Raw genomic sequence first — 17,752 nt, forward strand, 5'->3', positions numbered from 1 at the left:
CATAGTTTTTCTTCACCTAATATTTGTCTCTACTACATGCGGGGGACTATGCTAAGTGCTCTGCGCGCATTACTTCACCTTATCTCGCAGGAATCCTGTCACATGAGTATAGATCAGAGAACAGAGAGATTAAGGAACTTACCCAGGATCTTACAACTAGTAAGTAGTGAATCCAGATCCTTATGACTCCGGAGCTTATATTTGTGACAACTGAGCGGTATGGCTTCCTTGGTACCCCACTGTGTAGTGTGAGCAAATGTATGACTCTCAGTGAGGAGGGCAAGGACTTATACTTGATATTCCAAATAGTAATGTTATCTGTGCGAATCAATTGAAAGTGAACAAGTATACAAAAATAATCTGTTATAGCCTAGAAACACATCTGAAATACTGCAGAACAGAAAAATTAATAAGCATTTCATATACAGAAACTATAAAAGCCTTACAAGATCTTAAAAATAAATTTTCTAAGAATACAGATTCTTATATTAAAAACCTGTGATTTTTTATTAGTAGATATTTCAGAAAGCTTGCACTTTATGTATGCTAGTTCTTTTAAGCTTAACCCAATAAGTAGCAGTCTCCAGTGGACTATTTATTTATTTATTTATTTATTTATTTATTTATATTGGGGGGTTCTGTAACAAACTATCTACCTATTTATTTATTTATTTTAATTAACATGTAATGTGTTATTTGCTTCAGGGGTATAGGTCTGTGAATCATAAGTCTTACAGAATTCACAGCACTTACCATAGCACATAGCCTCCCCAATGTCCATCACCCAGCCACCCCATCCCTTTCACCCACCTCTTCCCTCCAGCAGCCCTCAGTTTGTTTCCTGAGATATAAGAGTCTCTTATGGTTGTCTCCCTCTGTGGTTTTGTCTTGCTTCATTTTCCCTCCCTTCCCCTATGATCCTCTGTCTTGTCTCTCAAATTCATCACATCAATGAGATCATATGATAATTGTCTTTCTCTGACTAATTTTCCTTAGCTTAATACCCTCTAGTTCTATCCATGTCGTTGCAAATGGCAAAATTTCGGGTTTTTTGATGCCTCATAGTATTCCATTGTATGTATATACCACGTCTTCTTTATCCTTTCATCTGTTGATGGACATCTGGGCTCTTTCCATAGTTTGGCTATTGTGGACATTGCTGCTATAAACATTCGGGTGCACATGCCCCTTCGGATCACTACATTTGTATCTTTAGGGTAAATACCCAGTAGTGCAGTTGCTGGGTTGTAGGGTAGCTCTATTTTCAACTTTTTGAGGAACCTCCATACTGTTTTCCAGAGTGGCCGCATCTAGCCTTTTTTATTAAAAAATCTCATTTAAAATAATTTTGATTAGAGAAATACATACTGGTGTGTTTATTCTGTCATTTGACCTAATTTGATAATATTTAATATTGGGCAGCATTTTCAGTGATGTATTTGGATTAATTGTAGGGTAATTCTAAATTACAGACTTTTGATTTTACAGTATAATTATGAGCAAAATGAATGACCTGGGTGTGTTTTCTATTGGGAAACCTGAAATGCTCTAACTCTGTGGCTCCTTTAGCAATTTCTCAAATATCTTATAATTATAGTATGGATCATTCTGCCAAAGAGAAAATTAACATTTGAGATGTGAGCAATTTATTCACTTCTGAAAAGTCATTAAGTATTTATTTATCTCCATGTTAATTATCTCATTTAATCTGAGGTTACTCTTAGAAATTATAAGTCTAATGCCAAGAGCGTAAACTAGGCTAGTGCTAATGAGATGGTCTAGAATGCTATCAGTGTGTTCAAGTAAAAAAATGAAATTATTTTCCCAATAGTACACTGAACACTGATCATTGTGCTTTATCTTTATGTCACTGAACTGCGCTTGGCTGAAACTTTGTTACTGTGCCTTCTTTTCCTAGCTTGATGCTGTTAGAAGCAATCTTCTGAAAAGTAAAGAAACTAGAAGTGATGATGTAAGTCCTACGAACACTAGTAACTCAGAGAAGAGCGTGCAGGTCACTAAAAGCAAACTAAGGAATCCTCAATCAATGCCTGAAAATCCAGATGATGTTAGTGTAGAGGAAGCAAAGCAAGGAAAGACAAGTAAAAAGGCAGTGAAAACAGTATTCCAGATGACTGCACAAGGAATGGAACTGGAAATTCCTGTGAAGAAGGTGGATTCCACACATCAGAAAGCACGGACCAGGCCACAGCCAGGTGTTGCTCATCAGAAGAGCGAGAAGGCAGATGAAGAAAGAGAAAATGGTAATTTAGATGAGAAGGAAGAATTGTTGCAAATATACCAACTCCAAGTAGCTGAAGAAATGGCAAAGGAGATTAAGAAGAAAATAAGAAAGAAACTCAAAGAACAGTTGACTTACTTTCCCTCAGACCCCTTATTGCATGATGGCAAACTGAACAGTGAGGAAAAAATAAAGAAAAAAAAGAAAGTTCCAATGTCTTCTAAGGCTGAAACAAGGTACTTTGCATTGACAGATATAAAATATCCTCTAGTATTCTCAGCTTTTGAGTGATACCTGTAGTTACACTAAGAAAATTCTTAATCTTTCTTATGGATACATTACCAGTACAATAATAAGTTACACTTTCCATAGCACCTTAATATGTGCTAACTGCTTTTAAAGAATTAACTTACTGATGCCTTGTAACAACCTTATGAGGAATAGTAACACTATCACCCTATTTTGCAGATAAGGAAACTCGAAAGTTTAAGTCACAGAACTAGTATGAAGCTGAGCCAAAACCTTAGCAGTCTTGTTCTAAAGTCTCTACCCTTCAATACTTACATCTGCTTATTAAATAATAGAAACCCAATTTGTCTCCCTTTTTTGAGTTACAAATGCCTATTTGGAAAAATGAATATAGTGTTTTTCTTTATTATAGAAATGATATTTTCTTATTGTAGAACATACAGTAAAAACACAAAGAAGGTGAAAGTAACCCAACCATCTAAAGGTGATCATTATAAGCAGTTTAGCATACTTATTTTTTCTATATATGGTGCTTATACATATATGTTTGCATCTGGGGTGTGAGTGCTTCTGTGATCATATTTATATTTATATGTCTCTCTTTGGGGGAAACGAGATAAAAAATACCTTTTAACTACTTAGCTTTGTTTTCTGCAGTCCACATCTACATAAACAACTTGAAGTGGAAACATTCTGTATTTAATTATGCCCTGGCCTTCAGGGACAGTTTTCGCTAATGTCCTCATCCAAAAATAATTCCCTTCTTACCAAAAGCTAGATAACTAGTGGTAACAAAAGGAGAGCAAAAAGAGTTGCTAGGCGAACATGTTACTATATGTATTAACTATCTGTTGCTGCACAAAAAGGCTACTCTAGAACTTAGCAGAACAACAAATATTTATTGTCTCTCGGTTTCTGTGGATCAGGAATCTGAGCATGGCTTAAGTGGGTACCGCTGACTCAGGATCTCTCATGGCCTACAGTCAGGATGTCAGCTGGGGATGCAGTCATCTTAAGGGTTGGCTGGAGTAGGATCTGCAAGTGACAGAGCTGTTGGAAGGCTTGGAATATCCACTTCTAAGCTCACTCGTGTGGTGCTTGGCAGGTCTCAGGTCCTGACTGACTTGGCCAGAGACATTGATTCTTTGCCACGTGGGTCTCTCCATGTGGGCTACTCACAATGTGGCCACTTGCTTCCCCAGAGCAAGGGCTCTGAGAAGGAGAGTCATAGTCTTTATGGAATCTAATCTTTAATCTTGGTTTCAAAGTGGCATCCATTACTTTTGTCATATATTGTCTATTAGAAGTGGGTCACTAGGTCCAGCCCACAATCAAGGGAAGGGGCTCAACAAATATATTAAGAGCAGGAGGCAAGGATCATTGAGGGCCATCTTAGAGGCTACTTGCCACAGTATACCATCAGTCTTTCTTACAGCTACCATATCTGTTATGAATTTGTAAGCCATACTTACTATTACATGTGAGTTCATGAATTTTAAATAAAACCACAGGTTACGTGACCATGGCATGCAAAAGGTAGTTCTCTTTAAATAATAGTATTTGGTGATGTGATAAAACAGTATGGCTTTCTGGAATGATTATTTTGAAATATTTCTCTAATCTTTTTATTTCTCAACCTCTTTTTTAAAAATATGACTATATTGGAAGTCAGTTTTTTATTATTCAGGTGCAGATTTTTTACTTGATAAATTAAAAACTTTAATAGGCTGGTTTTTCTCTACAATGAGTATAACTCTAGGCTGCTACTCCTTAGCATTTATTAGTTCACATGATAACACATTTTCATTTTAATAATGGCCTTCTGAAAATCTGGTAGCACACCAACCCCTGGAAAAGATAATTAATTGTTATCTAGAAATCAAAAGTTGAATATCTGAAGCCTCTTGAAAGCAGAACAAACTTAGAACACTTTTTTTTTTTGCTTTTAAATAAGGTAATTTAGAAATTTGTTCCTTAATCATTGACTTGGCAACACGGTGAGGATGCTTTCATCAGTCCTATAGAAAAACAGATTTACTGCTCATAAAATATACAACTTTATCTTTTCTGGGAGTTTAGAGCTCAAGTTTAATTTGGCTCAGGGGTATATAACTCATTACCAAATATAAAATAATACCTATTGATACCTAATTTGACAGTTCACCATTTTAATGCATAATAAAATATATGTATCCCCTAGCAGGAAAGAATACTGATTTTAGGATTATCCTTGACTCTGTTCACTGTTCAGTTTGCTGCATCGTTAAGAAGAAGAAGAATATATTTGTAATGGCTTGTACTTGGATTGTATTTGCAGTACATTGATCATCTCTGATGACACAGCTGAAAGTGAACAAAAGAAAGCATCTCCAGTTAGATCAGTTACTTCAGATTCTCATCAAGATGAGAAAATAAGCTCAGTGGAAGACAATGTAGAAGACAGCATGCAAGATGATACAAAATCCAAACCAAAAAAAAAGAAAAAGAAGGCTAAAACAGGTTTGTTATCCAAATTAAATGAAAAACATGTCTTGGTAGAAATAAGTTGATTCTAGGACTTTGAGTCCTTAAAACTAAAGAAGATCTATTCCCAAAGACTATAATTTAAAAAATCCAGTATAGACTGCAGTTGACCCTTGAACAACATGAGTTTGAACTGTGCAATGCAGGTTCACTTACACTGATTTTTTTTTTATAAAAAAGTAAAGTACTGTAAACGTATTTTCTTTTTCTTATGACTTCCTTACAGCATTTTCTTTTCTCTGGCTTGCTTATTTTAAGAATATAATATATAATATATGATACATGTAACATGTAAAATGTATATTAATTGACTGTTTATGTTATCAGTAAGGCTTCTGGTCAGCCGTAGGATATTAGTCTTGGGCGAGTCAGAGATTAAGCACAGGTTTGCAAATGCACAGGGGGTTGGCATCCCTAACTCTGGCATTGTTCAAGGGTCACCTGTATGTGACACTTGTTCTTGGATTCATGTATGTTAAAACACTTATTTATTTGTAACTGTGGGTCTCTGTGGTCAGTATTACATAAGTCATCTCTAATTCTTGACTTAATTTAATTGAACCCTAGAATGACATTAACTTTGTTGCTGTTGTGGCACAGATTTCTTCTTTATACCATTGAGTTTCAAACTCCTAAATAATTCAGACTCATATTTATTGAAAGTGTTAAGTGGTCAGCAGTTAATAAACATTTCACATGTTAAGGCTGCAACCCTATGTCACACGTGATTGTCTTCCCACGTCCTTAGCCTGATTCAGTTTCTGTTTTTCCTTCCCACTTTTCCTTCCCACCCTCTTGCTTCGTGTCTTCCTCTTTACTCATTTTCTTTCTTTCCTCTTATTTTTCTTTACTTGTTACCGCCTTTTTCCTACTTCTTACATTCTTTTTTTTTTCCTTTTCAATTTCCATTTAATTGGCCAAAAATGGGGACCAAAGTAGGCAATTTTAGAATTTATGGTAGTTATTCATTGGATATGCAATTGATGATGCTTTGTGGGTCCTGTGAGTACATTTGTAAAACCTTTGTTAAAGTATGATACACACACAGAAAAGTGTTCTATGTTACAAGTATACTGCTTAGTGGATTTTCACAAACTGAACATGCCAGAATCGTCATCCAAATCTAGAAACAACACTGTTAGCACCAGAAACCCCGTTAAGTCCCCTTCCCTTTCATTGCCCGTCAGGAGTAGACGTTATCTTGACATCTAACACAGTTTATTTCTGCCTGGTTTTCTACTTTGATGTGAATAGAATCAGAAATACTGTGCTCTTTGTGCCTGACTTCTTTCACTGAAAATTATTTTTGTGAGATGTAGACTGTGTTGCTTGTGGTTGAGCTTATTCATTATCAGTTCTGCTTTTGCACTGTATGGTTATCTGTTGTGGGGCTATACTGCAATAATTTACCAATTGTATTGATGGACATTTGAGCTGTTTCTAGTTTTAGGTGGTTACAAATAAAGCTGTAATATTCTAGCCATGTCTTCTGGCAAGCATATATATACATTTGGGGGGCATCTTTTTTTTTTAAAGCATAGTATTGTTTATTTATGGAGTTCCTGTTTCTTTCAGAACTGCTCACTGGTAGGACACAGGTTGGGAAACGCTACTCGGAAACATGGCTGTGATCCTTTAAATCTAGCATCTAAAGAAAAACTGAAAAAGTACTCCTCATTGCTTTCTAATATATTTATTTTGTTGAGCATCTTCTTAGGAGAGAGTCACTGTCAGAGATTATGTATATTTATCACTTTAATAAATACTTCCCATTTTCCAGAGTTGGTTTACAAACTGATGACACTAGCAGTATTTGAGAACTTCTAGTGCTCTACATCTTCACTAACATTTATATTCTCAGTATTTAAAAATTTTAGCCATTCATAATGTATAGTGATATTTCAGTTTTACTTTAAACTTTGGTAACTAATGAAGGTGAGCATCTTCTTCATGTTTGTGGCCTACTTGGATTTCTTTATTTATACACTTGTTTAAGTCTTTCGTGTATACTTTTAAGAAATGGAATTGTCTGCCTTTTATAATTTGTGAGAATATTTTTTTTAATTTTTAATTTTTTTATTAACATATAATGTATTATTAGCCCCAGGGGTACAGGTCTGTGAATCACCAGGTTTACACACTTTTCAGCACTCACCATAGCACATACTTTCCCCAATGTCCATAACCCCACCACCCTCTCCCTACCCGCCTCTCCCCGGCAACCCTCAGTTTGTTTTGTGAGATTAAGAGTCTCTTATGGTTTGTCTCCCTCCCGATCCCATCTTGTTTCATTTATTCCTTTCCTACCCCCCAAACCCCCCACATTGCCTCTCAACTTCCTCATATCAGGGAGATCATATGATAATTATCTTTCTCTGTTTGACTTATTTCGCTCAGCATAATACCCTCTAGTTCCATCCACATTGTCGCAAATGGCAAGATTTCATTTCTTTTGATGGCTGCATAGTATTCTATTCCGTTTGTGTGTGTGTGTGTGTGCGTGTGTGTGTGTATACATATATATATATATATATATATATACCACTTCTTCTTTATCCATTCATCTGTTGATGGACATCTAGGTTCTTTCCATAGTTTGGCTATCGTGGACATTGCTGCTATAAACATTCGGGTACACGTGCCCCTTCGGATCACTACATTTGTATCTTTAGGGTAAATACCCACTGGAGCGATTGCTGGGTCGTAGGGTAACTCTATTTTCAACTTTTTGAGGAACTTTCATGCTGTTTTCCAGAGTGTTTGCACCAGCTTGCATTCCCACCAACAGTGTAGGAGGGTTCCCCTTTTTCCGCATCCTGGCCAGCCTCTGTCATTTCTTGACTTGTTAATTTTAGCCATTCTGACTGGTGTGAGGTGGTATCTCATTGTGGTTTTGATTTGTATTTCCCTGATGCTGAGTGATGTTGAGCACTTTTTCATGTGTCTGTTGGCCATCTGGATGTGTTCTTTGCAGAAATGTCTATTCATGTCCTCTGCCCATTTCTTTTTTTTTTTTTTTTTTTTTTTTTTAAAGATTTTATTTCTTTATTTGACAGACAGAGATCACAAGTAGGCAGAGAGGCAGGCAGAGAGAGAAGGGAGGAAGCAGGCTCCCCGCTGAGCAGAGAGCCCCATGCGGGGCTCGATCCCAGGACGCTGGGATCATGACCTGAGCTGAAGGCAGCGGCTTTAACCCACTGAGCCACCCAGGCGCCCCATGAGCCACCCAGGCGCCCCCTCTGCCCATTTCTTGATTGGATTATTTGTTCTTTGGGTGTTGAGTTTGATAAGTTCTTTATAGATTCTGTATACTAGCCCTTTATCTGATATGTCGTTTGCAAATATCTTCTCCCATTCTGTCAGTTGTCTTTTGGTTTTGTTAACTGTTTCCTTTGCTGTGCAGAAGCTTTTGATCTTGATGAAATTTGTGAGAATATTTTATGTAGCTAGACATCAGTCTTTTCTTGGGTACAAACACACACACACACACACACACACACACACACACACACGTATATTGCATACATCTTCCCAGTCTGGATTTTACTATTCTCTTATTGGTATCTTTTGAAATGCAGAATTCTAAAATTTGATTTATCCATTTTTTCCTTTGATGGTAGGTGTTTTCTGTGGTATAAGAAATCTTTCCCAAGTCCTGAAGATGTTTTTATATCTATTCTTTTCTAAAAGTTTTTCGTTTGCTTTTCGCATTTAGCTCTGCAGGTCATCTGGAATTGGTTCTTGAATATGGTGAGAGATAGTGGTTAAGGCCCATTTTTTTCCTGTGTGAATGAATATATAATTGACCTAGTACCATATATGGAAGAGAGCATCTTTTTTCCTCTGTATTGCAGTGTCACCTTTATCCTAAATAACATGGCTGTGGCACTGGATCACTTTCTGTTCTGTTACATTAGACTTTGTACCAACACAACTATGAATAATTACTATAGCTTTATATTAGATCTTGCTATTCAGTTGTGTAAGTACTCTAACAGCTTTTTTTTCTTTAGCATTACCTCAGCTATTCTTTTGCCCTTTGCATTTCTATATGAATTTTAGAAGCAGCTTCTCAATTCTCCCTTTCCTCCCCCACCCCCAGCATTATTTTTATCCAGGTAGGGTGAATCTGAAGAGATTCACAATTTAACATCTCTCTAGCTAGAGTTGACATCTTTACAAAGTATTAATTCTTGCCATCCCTGAAATTGGTATGCACCTCCATATTTACATCTACAGTTTATCTGAATAATATTGTAAGTTTTGGTAGAGTCCGTCTTTAGATGTATTCCTAGGTATTTCATGTTTCTTAATGCTGTTATAAATGGCATTTTTTTAATGGCATTTTTTAAATTTTTGTTTTCTCTTTGTTGCTTGTGTGTGTGTGTATACATGCATAAAAATATATGCAGTGAGAAATATAGTTTGTTTTTAAAAAATTAACATTGTATCCAGTGTTTTTGCTAAATTTATTACTTCTAAGTGTATATCCATGGATTGTTTTGAATTTTCTACATACACAATCATATCACCTGTTAATAATGATTGTTTCATTGTGCCTTTTTTAGTCCTTATATCTTACTTCTTTTTCTTGCCTTGATACACTGGCTAGGACTTTCATTGCAGTGTTAAATACCTTGGAGAAAAGCTTCTGTTAATTCACTACTTGGTGTAATGTTTGCTTTGGGATTTCTTGTAAAATACTCCTTATCAGGTTTATGAGTTACCTTGTATTCTAACTGGCTAATAGTTTTTTTAAAATCATGAATAAATACTGAATTTTACCAGGTGTTTTTTTCTGTATCTTTCAACTTGGTCATACAAATTTTCACCATTTTTTCTGTTAATGTAGTCAATTGTGATTTGAATATTAAGCCATCTTTGTGTTCCTGGCAGGGGTTAGAGGGACCTGCAGCTGCAGCTTGGTTACAGTGTATTCTGTGTGTGTGTGTGTGTGTGTGTGTGTGTGTGTATTTTAATCTGTTATTGGATTTGATTTGCTGATGCTTTGTTTAGAATATTTGTATCTGGGGCCATGAGAGAGAATAGTTTATACTCTTCTTTCTGGAAATACCCAGTTTTTGATAGCACAGTTTTGATAATCTCAAAAAAATTTGGGAAATGTTTCATATTTTTCAATTCTCTGGAAGCATTTATATAAATAGGTGTTATTTCTTCCATAAATGTTTGGAAGAATTTACTAATGGAGACTTTGAAGCCAAGGTTTCTTTGTGGGAAGAATTTTAAATTTTCTTTTTTTTTTTTTTTTAAAGATTCTATTTATTTATTTGACAGACAGATGACAAGTAGGCAGAGAGGCAGGCAGAGAGAGAGAAGGGAAGGAAGCAGGCTCCCTGCTGAGCAGAGAGCCCGCCATGGGGCTCAATCCCAGGACCCTGGGATCATGACCCGAGCTGAAGGCAGAGGCTTTAACCCACTGAGCCACCCAGGCGCTCCTGTAGGAAGAATTTTAAATCAGATTTAGTTTCTTTAATAAATATCACTCTTCACATACTGTTTTTTCTGTCAGCTTTGAGAGACTATTTCTTGAGGAATTTGTTCATTTAATCCAAATTTTCAAATTTTGTCTGTCTGTGGCATCTGAAAGGGTGTCCCTTGATATTGGTAATTTGTTTTTCCTAGATTTCTTGATCAGTCTCAGGATTTTCAGTTTTCAAAGAAATCAGCCATTGGCTTTGATTTTATCTGTTGCTCATTTGTGTACTATTTTGGTTATTTTATTTGTATTAGTTTCTTCATTCTCTTTTCTTTGATTTGCTGTTTTTAGCTTTGTAAGATAGATCTTATAAGATTTCAGGCTATATATATATTTAAGACTTTAATTTTTTCACCTAAGTACTACTTTAGCTGCATCCCACAAATTTTTGATAATATCTTCATTGTTATTCAATAAAAACATTTTCCAATTTCCATTTTAATTTCTCCTTCGATCACCTATTTTTAGAAGTATATTGTTTCATCTCAGCCAGCAGGTGATTTTCTAATTCCTTTTTGGTTTTAGTTTCTATCTGCCATTGTTATCAGAGGACATATTTTTGAATGATTTCAGTCTTTTGAATTTATTGAGGCTTTCTTTATGACCAGCTTATGGTCGACTTGCTAAATATTTCATGTGCATTTAAAAAGAGTGTGAATTCTGGTGTCATTGGGTGCAGTGTCCTGTTTACGTCAGATCAAGTTTATTGTGTTCCGGTCATCTTCCCGATTTTTTTTTAAGATTTAATTTATTTATTGGATATAGAGGGACATGGCGAGAAAGGTAACACAGGTAGGGGGAGTGAGAGAGGGAAAAGCAGGCTTCCTGCTGAGCAGGGAGCCTGATGTGGGGCTCATTCCCAAGAGCCCAGGATCATGACCTGAGCTGAAGGTGGATGCTTAATGACTGAGCCACCCAGGTGCCCCTCATCTTCCTGGTTTTTTTTGGCTATTTATTCTATCCATTTGTTGAGACAGGTATTAAAATTTGCACTGTGATTTGAGGTTTCTTTGTTTTTTCTTTATTTCTTTTTTTTTTTTTTTTAAGATTTTATTTATTTGACAGAGAGATCACAAGTAGGCAGAGAGGGGGGCAGAGAGGGGGGTGGGGAAGCAGGCTCCCTACTGAGCAGAGAACCCAGATGCGGGGCTCGATCCCAGGACCCTGAGATCATGACCTGAGCTGAAGGCAGAGGCTTAACCCACTGAGCCACCCAGGCGCCCCTGTTTTTTCTTTATTTCTGTTAGGGTTTTTTTTCCTTTATGTATTTTGAAGTTATGTTATATCTTCTTGTCAGATTGACACTTCCAAGTTGTCTTAATCATTCAGGCTGCTGTAACAAAATATCATAGACTGGATGGCTTAAACAATAAATAGTTATTTGTTCAGTCTGGAGCCTGGAAAGTCCAAGATCAAGGCACCCACAGATTTGGTGTCTGGTGAGGACCCACCTCCTGGTTGTAGACTGATGCCTTTTTACTGTAACCTCACATAGCAGGGTAGCCCATCCATGAGGGCTGTACCCTCATGACCTAATCACCTCCCAAAGTCCCCACCTCTTAGTACTGTCACATTGGAGGTTAGGATTTCAACATATGAATCTTGTGGGGATACAAGCATTCAGTGTATAAGAGCAATCATTATGCAGTATCTTTTTTTGTCTCTAATAATTTTCCCTCAAAGTCTACTTGTAGTTTGAGTTTGCATGGTATAGTTTTTCCCATCCTCATTTCTCTGTCATTACCACCATACACCGCCAGATGGTGCCAACGTGGTGGGGGGAGTAGCCTTCAGACCTGTGCTTTGTCTGTGGTCCTCAGGTCTAGATGGAGCTTGCCATTACTGCATCTCTCCCCCCCCCCCCCAACCTCACCCCTCTAGGCTTCTTTGCCTGTGCCTACTTTGCATCCCCCTTACTTGGGACAAGTGTCTGTTCATTTCCTTCCTTTTTTGCCTTCACCTCTTTTCTTACCCAACGTTAGAACATGGGAGGGTCTCAGTCCCTAGCCTGCCAGCTCCTTGGGGGCAGACCCTCAGTAAATGTGAAGTGCTCTGCCCTCCTCCCAAAGAGCAAAAAACCCCCTTCTTGTTTCTAGTCTTTCTGTGGATTTATATTTCTATCTCACTGTTTTGTGTATGTGTTATACACTGTTTTGTGTATGATCCACCTGTCTTATATTCCTTTTTCTCCTTGTCTTCTTTTGAATTATTTATTTAAAAATTTTTCTTCTTTTATTAACTTAATTATACATATTTTTACAGTTTTGATTTTTATCCTCAAGAACACTGAGTTTATTCTTGACTTATAATGGTCTAATACAAATTAACTCCCTAACAAAATATGCTTCCCCAGCACTGCTAGAGCATTAGGATAGTTTAATTCCATTCGAATTTTGTCACTTGCTTTTTCTATATCTCTGTCTTTCCTGTCTCATAGGTTTCTTATTATGCATTTTAGTTCAGCATGTATTTTAAACTTCACAGCTATTTTAGTGACCATTTTGTACAGCTGATACTAATCTGTATTCATCCCAAAATTTACTTTTTCCTTAATGAATTTTCATTTTTCCATTTTTCATTTGCTTGAAGAGCTCAATTTAGTATTTCTCCTAGTATAGGCCTGCTAATCCCCTTAGATTTTGTTGTGTTAAAATGCCTTTACTTTCATTTTTATCCGTATTTGCTAGCATAGAATTTTAGGTTGTAGGTTGGTTTTCTTTAGTACTTTGGAGAAGTCATACAGTTGTCTCTTGGCTTCCATCATTTCTCTTTCTAGCAATTATGTCCCATTAGTGGGAATGTGACTTTTTTTTTCATCTGACTCATCTTTAGATTTTCTTTTTGTCTTTGATGTCAGTATTTTATCACATTATGCCTAAATATGCTTTGTTCGAATTTACCCTGCTTAGAGTTTTTTGGTTGATATCACTTATCAGTTGTGGAAAATTCAATTATTCAATTTTTTTTTAGAATATGGCTTCTTCATTATTCCCTCCTCTTTTTCTAAATTATAAATTCACATTTATTTTTTTAAGTATGTCTACTTGTTTATGATTTTTCCTTATATTCTTTCAAAAAATTTTTTCCATTATGATTAAGTTTTGGGTATTGATACTGCTCTTTTTCCTGTTTTACTAATCATGTCTTTCTTTGTGTCCAACATGATATTAATATCATGGATATAATAGAGGATATATGTCCTCTATCTTATTGAGTTAATTTCAAATGCTGTGCTGTTTTGTTTTGTTTTTTAAAGTAGGCTCCATGCTCAGCATGGAACCTAGTGCGCTTGAACTCTGAACCCTGAGATCAAGACCTGAGCTGAGATCAAGAACCAGACATTAACTGAGCCACCCAGACATCCCTCAGATGCTATATTTTTCCTTTCCAGAATGTCTGTTGGGTTTTGGTGTTTTTTTTTAAGATTTTATTTATTTATTTGAGAGAGAGAGTGAGAGAGAGCATGAGAGGGAGAGGTCAGAGGGAGAAGCAGACTCCCTGCAGAGCTGGGAGCCCGATGTGGAACTTGATCCCAGGACTCCAGGATCATTACCTGAGCGGAAGGCAGTAGTTTAACCAACTGAGCCACACAGGCGCCCAATCTGTTGGGTTTTTTAATGGATTCCTGTTCTCTGTTGAAAGTTTCCATTTTAACCCATTTTTTCCTTTATTTTCTTGAACATATTAATAATCATAGTTATCTAAAGTCCTTGTGTGCTAACTCCAGAATGGATCATCTGTGGGTCAGCTTCTGTTTTCTCTCTTTTCTCCTGGTTGTTGGTCATATAGTCTTGCCTCTTTTATATGTAGTAACTTTTTATTATATGCTGGATGTTGTATGTAGAATGCTAGAGGCTACAGATGATTTTATTTGCTACTAGAAAAGGTTTCCTCTTTACTCTCTTAGGTAGATAGGGTGAAGAAACTGATTTTAATCCATCAGGAATTGGGCTATGTCAGGGCTAGATTGTAGTTTTGATAAAAACTGTATCTTTGATTTGCCCCATTTCTAAGATGTGGCATTGTAGGAGTTTTGAACTGAGAATCTGGCAGATATTTGTCTCTCCAGCCTCAAAGATTCAGTTTTGGCCTTCTGAGGTTTTCAGCCTGTTCCTTTAGCCTTCTGTCCCATTCAGCTTCAAAATTTGGCAGATACCTTGAAGGGGAGACTGACCATGTGTTTGAGGCCCCTCAGGTCTACAGTTTTGTTACTCCAGCCCCATGTGAATGCCAGAATCTCTGCTGGTTTCTCTGTCCCCCAGTAGGGGTCTTCTGCCAGGGCCATGCCTGGATTCTCAACCTCTAGTTGTGCCCAGAATTAGTAAGTGACCCCAGGTAAAAAGCAGTTATAGGTGGAAAATGGCCATGCCCTCTAGGGCTTTATTTTGCCCGTTTTGTTTCAGGCCCCTCCCCCTGGTGGGTCATCGTCTCCTAGTACCACAAGCCTGAGAGATTTCACTACTTCTTTAGTCTATCACATAGCCTCAGAATTCAGTTTTGTGGGGGAAAATTAGCTATGTGTTTGAGGCTCCTCAGATCTCTAATGTGACTGCTTTAGCCCCATCAGCCACTTACCACTAAAAGTTTTGTGGGTACTCTTTCTTCCAGTGGTGACCTTTTGTGGGGGCCAAACCCTGATCCTCAGCCCGCACCCTGAAACAGTAAATGGCCCCAGAGACTAAAATAGCTACTAGTTCATCAGCTTACCACTGAATGATTCTCCCCTTCTGGAATTTTAGCCCATGTGCTGTACATTGTCTCCGTACTGTTCTGATGCCTTTACCAGTAAGGTTTTTGTAATTCATTTGGCTTTTTCAAGTTGTTGTTACAAGAAGCATTGACCTGCTACATCCTACTACATCCAACCCAGAAGTAGAAATTACAGTTACAGATGAATTGAGTGTTGCATATTCCACTACATAAAATCACTTTTTTGTCTTTTGTTCTTACTATTTTCTTTTTGTGTTCTTGGTCCTTGTTAGGGAAAAAAAGAAAGATTCCTCATCCTATTTTGATGCATTAGTAAATGTAATATTTTACTCTCAGAGTGTAATCTGCTCTTGTCTGGCTTTTTCTTTTTTTTCCTTTGAAGTTACTTTGTCAACAAAGACAAATAATCATGGATTGTAAAAATTAGCGTACATTTAAATTCAGTGTATATTATTAAATATATTGTTGTGGGAACAATTAATTATAATGTTGATTTTCTTCCATGCATGTAGTTTCAGATGATAATGAAGACACTGATGGTGATGCGGTTCATGAAGTAACAAGCCGAGATAGTCCAGTTTATCCCAAATATTTGCTTGATGATGATCTTGTCCTGGGAGTTTACATTCACCGCACTGATCGACTTAAGTCTGATTATATGATTTCTCACCCAATGGTAAAAATTCATGTGATTGATGAGAATACTGGTCAATATGTCAAGAAAGCTGATAGGTAATTTTTTTAATTGTACAGCCAACCCTTGAGATTGAAACTGTCTACAGTAGAAGTCCTCTTTTCTACCACTAAAAGTCAGTGGAAGGGTGCCTGGGTGGCTCAGTTGTTAAGCGTCTGCCTTAAGCTAAGGTAATGATCTCAGGGTCTTGGGATGGAGCCCCACATCTGGCTTCCTTCTCAGCAGGAACCCTGCTTCTCCCTCTCCCACTTCCCCTGCTTTTGTTCCCTCTCTCACTGTCTCTCTCTCTGTCAATCAAATAAATTTAAAAAATCTTAAAAAAAAAAATTCAATGGAAATAGAGCTAAGGATTTGTAATAGAGAATAATTTACTGGTTGTAGGTGTTCTTAGACCATTGATACTGATCAGTATGTTTTCTAGAAGAAATAGAGAACATTTCTTAATTCATTGATTCATTTTAAGTGGAGGTGAGTTGAGAGAGCTTCTCCCTAACTTAATGACTAATTTATGGCATTGAACTTGCAGTATAAATCATTGCATGTTGCACTGTACATGCTTTAATTGTCTAACTTAATATTTTTCTTTTGAAGTTAATATGTTACTTGGGCCTCATATGAAGTCAGTAAATCTTGACTTTTAATTTTTTCCTAATGTTATATAGCTAATATGTGCTTGAAGCTTATAAATAAAAAGCACCGTAAAATAATTGGTTATACTAGAATTCAAAAGTCATTTGCTTGGAAAAATGACAGTGATGAGGACCGTGAAGATTATCAAAATTCTGTTATTCAATTATCTTAGGGCATACAAAAAAAAATATGACACACCTCAAAGAGTTTGCAATCCTGTTGTGCTCATTTTCTTATTTAAATGTAGTGTACCAGTTTATTACAAACTTATTTAAGATTCTGAAGGAGTCCAGCTCTGTTACACTCTCACTTTATATTTCTGTAATAAGATAATTCTGTGAAACCAATCAATAGTGTATAGATACAAGATGGTAGTAGGATACTACCATTTCTAAGTGTCATAAATTTGTAATTTTCTTGATGTGGCAGTCAAAATAATTTTTCATTGTATATCATGACTGTATTCATTATTTCTTCACCTTGATGACTATATTTTTCTCACCTTCTCAAAATTATAAAGAATCATGTTAATGGAAGCATCTTTTTTTTTGGACAGTGAACGACCTGTTTCATCTCACTATGAAAAAGAAAGTGTGGATTACATTCTTCCTATTATGACCCAGCCATATGATTTTAAACAGTTAAAATCAAGAATTCCAGAGTGGGAAGAACAAATTATATTTAATGAAAACTTTCCCTATTTGCTTCGAGATTTTGATGAGAGCCCTAAAGTCATCTTGTTTTTTGAGGTATGAGTTGAATGGAGCATTTAAACTAAATTTTGTTTAATATTTTAATAGCATAAATGTAAGCTATTGTTTTTACTTATTTAGTAGTGTAAGAAAGTACTGTGCAGATTTAATCCCTAAGATTTAGTGTTTGTAATAGGCTGTGGAGATATAATATGCTATAATAGTGTATGTGCTGAGCATTTACCAGTGTAAGTAGTTAACCATGTAATTCACTTGGAATTATTTAATTCTGACAGTAATGCCATTACTATAAACTGAAGTGATGAATCTAATCTATATCTGTACAATCCTCCGTTGTTAACCCATTTTACAAACTGTAAACTCATTTAACAGTATCGGACTCCCTAAGAGTTTGTACACAACCAAGGGAAAGAAAGATGAACACACACAGACCACTTGACTAATAAAATATAATATATAACCAAGATGAAGTAGAACTTCCTAGAGGTGGAGGG

At 36.4% G+C, this 17,752-nt stretch overlaps 1 protein-coding gene across 1 annotated transcript in view; it reads left to right on the plus strand.

Annotated features, from left to right (window-relative positions):
- Positions 1–17,752, plus strand: part of AHI1 (Abelson helper integration site 1) — a gene marked incomplete at its 3' end in the record, with an annotated part of 222,969 nt that overhangs the window by 12,570 nt on the left and 192,647 nt on the right. Inside the window, 4 exon segments of the mRNA XM_080806476.1 lie at positions 1,919–2,478; positions 4,809–4,990; positions 15,734–15,953; positions 17,102–17,294. Coding sequence (XP_080662602.1) covers positions 1,919–2,478; positions 4,809–4,990; positions 15,734–15,953; positions 17,102–17,294 — 1,155 coding nt within the window.

The sequence above is a fragment of the Martes martes genome, assembly GCF_963455335.1.
Source record: "Martes martes genome assembly, chromosome: 6".
NCBI lineage: Eukaryota > Metazoa > Chordata > Mammalia > Carnivora > Mustelidae > Martes > Martes martes.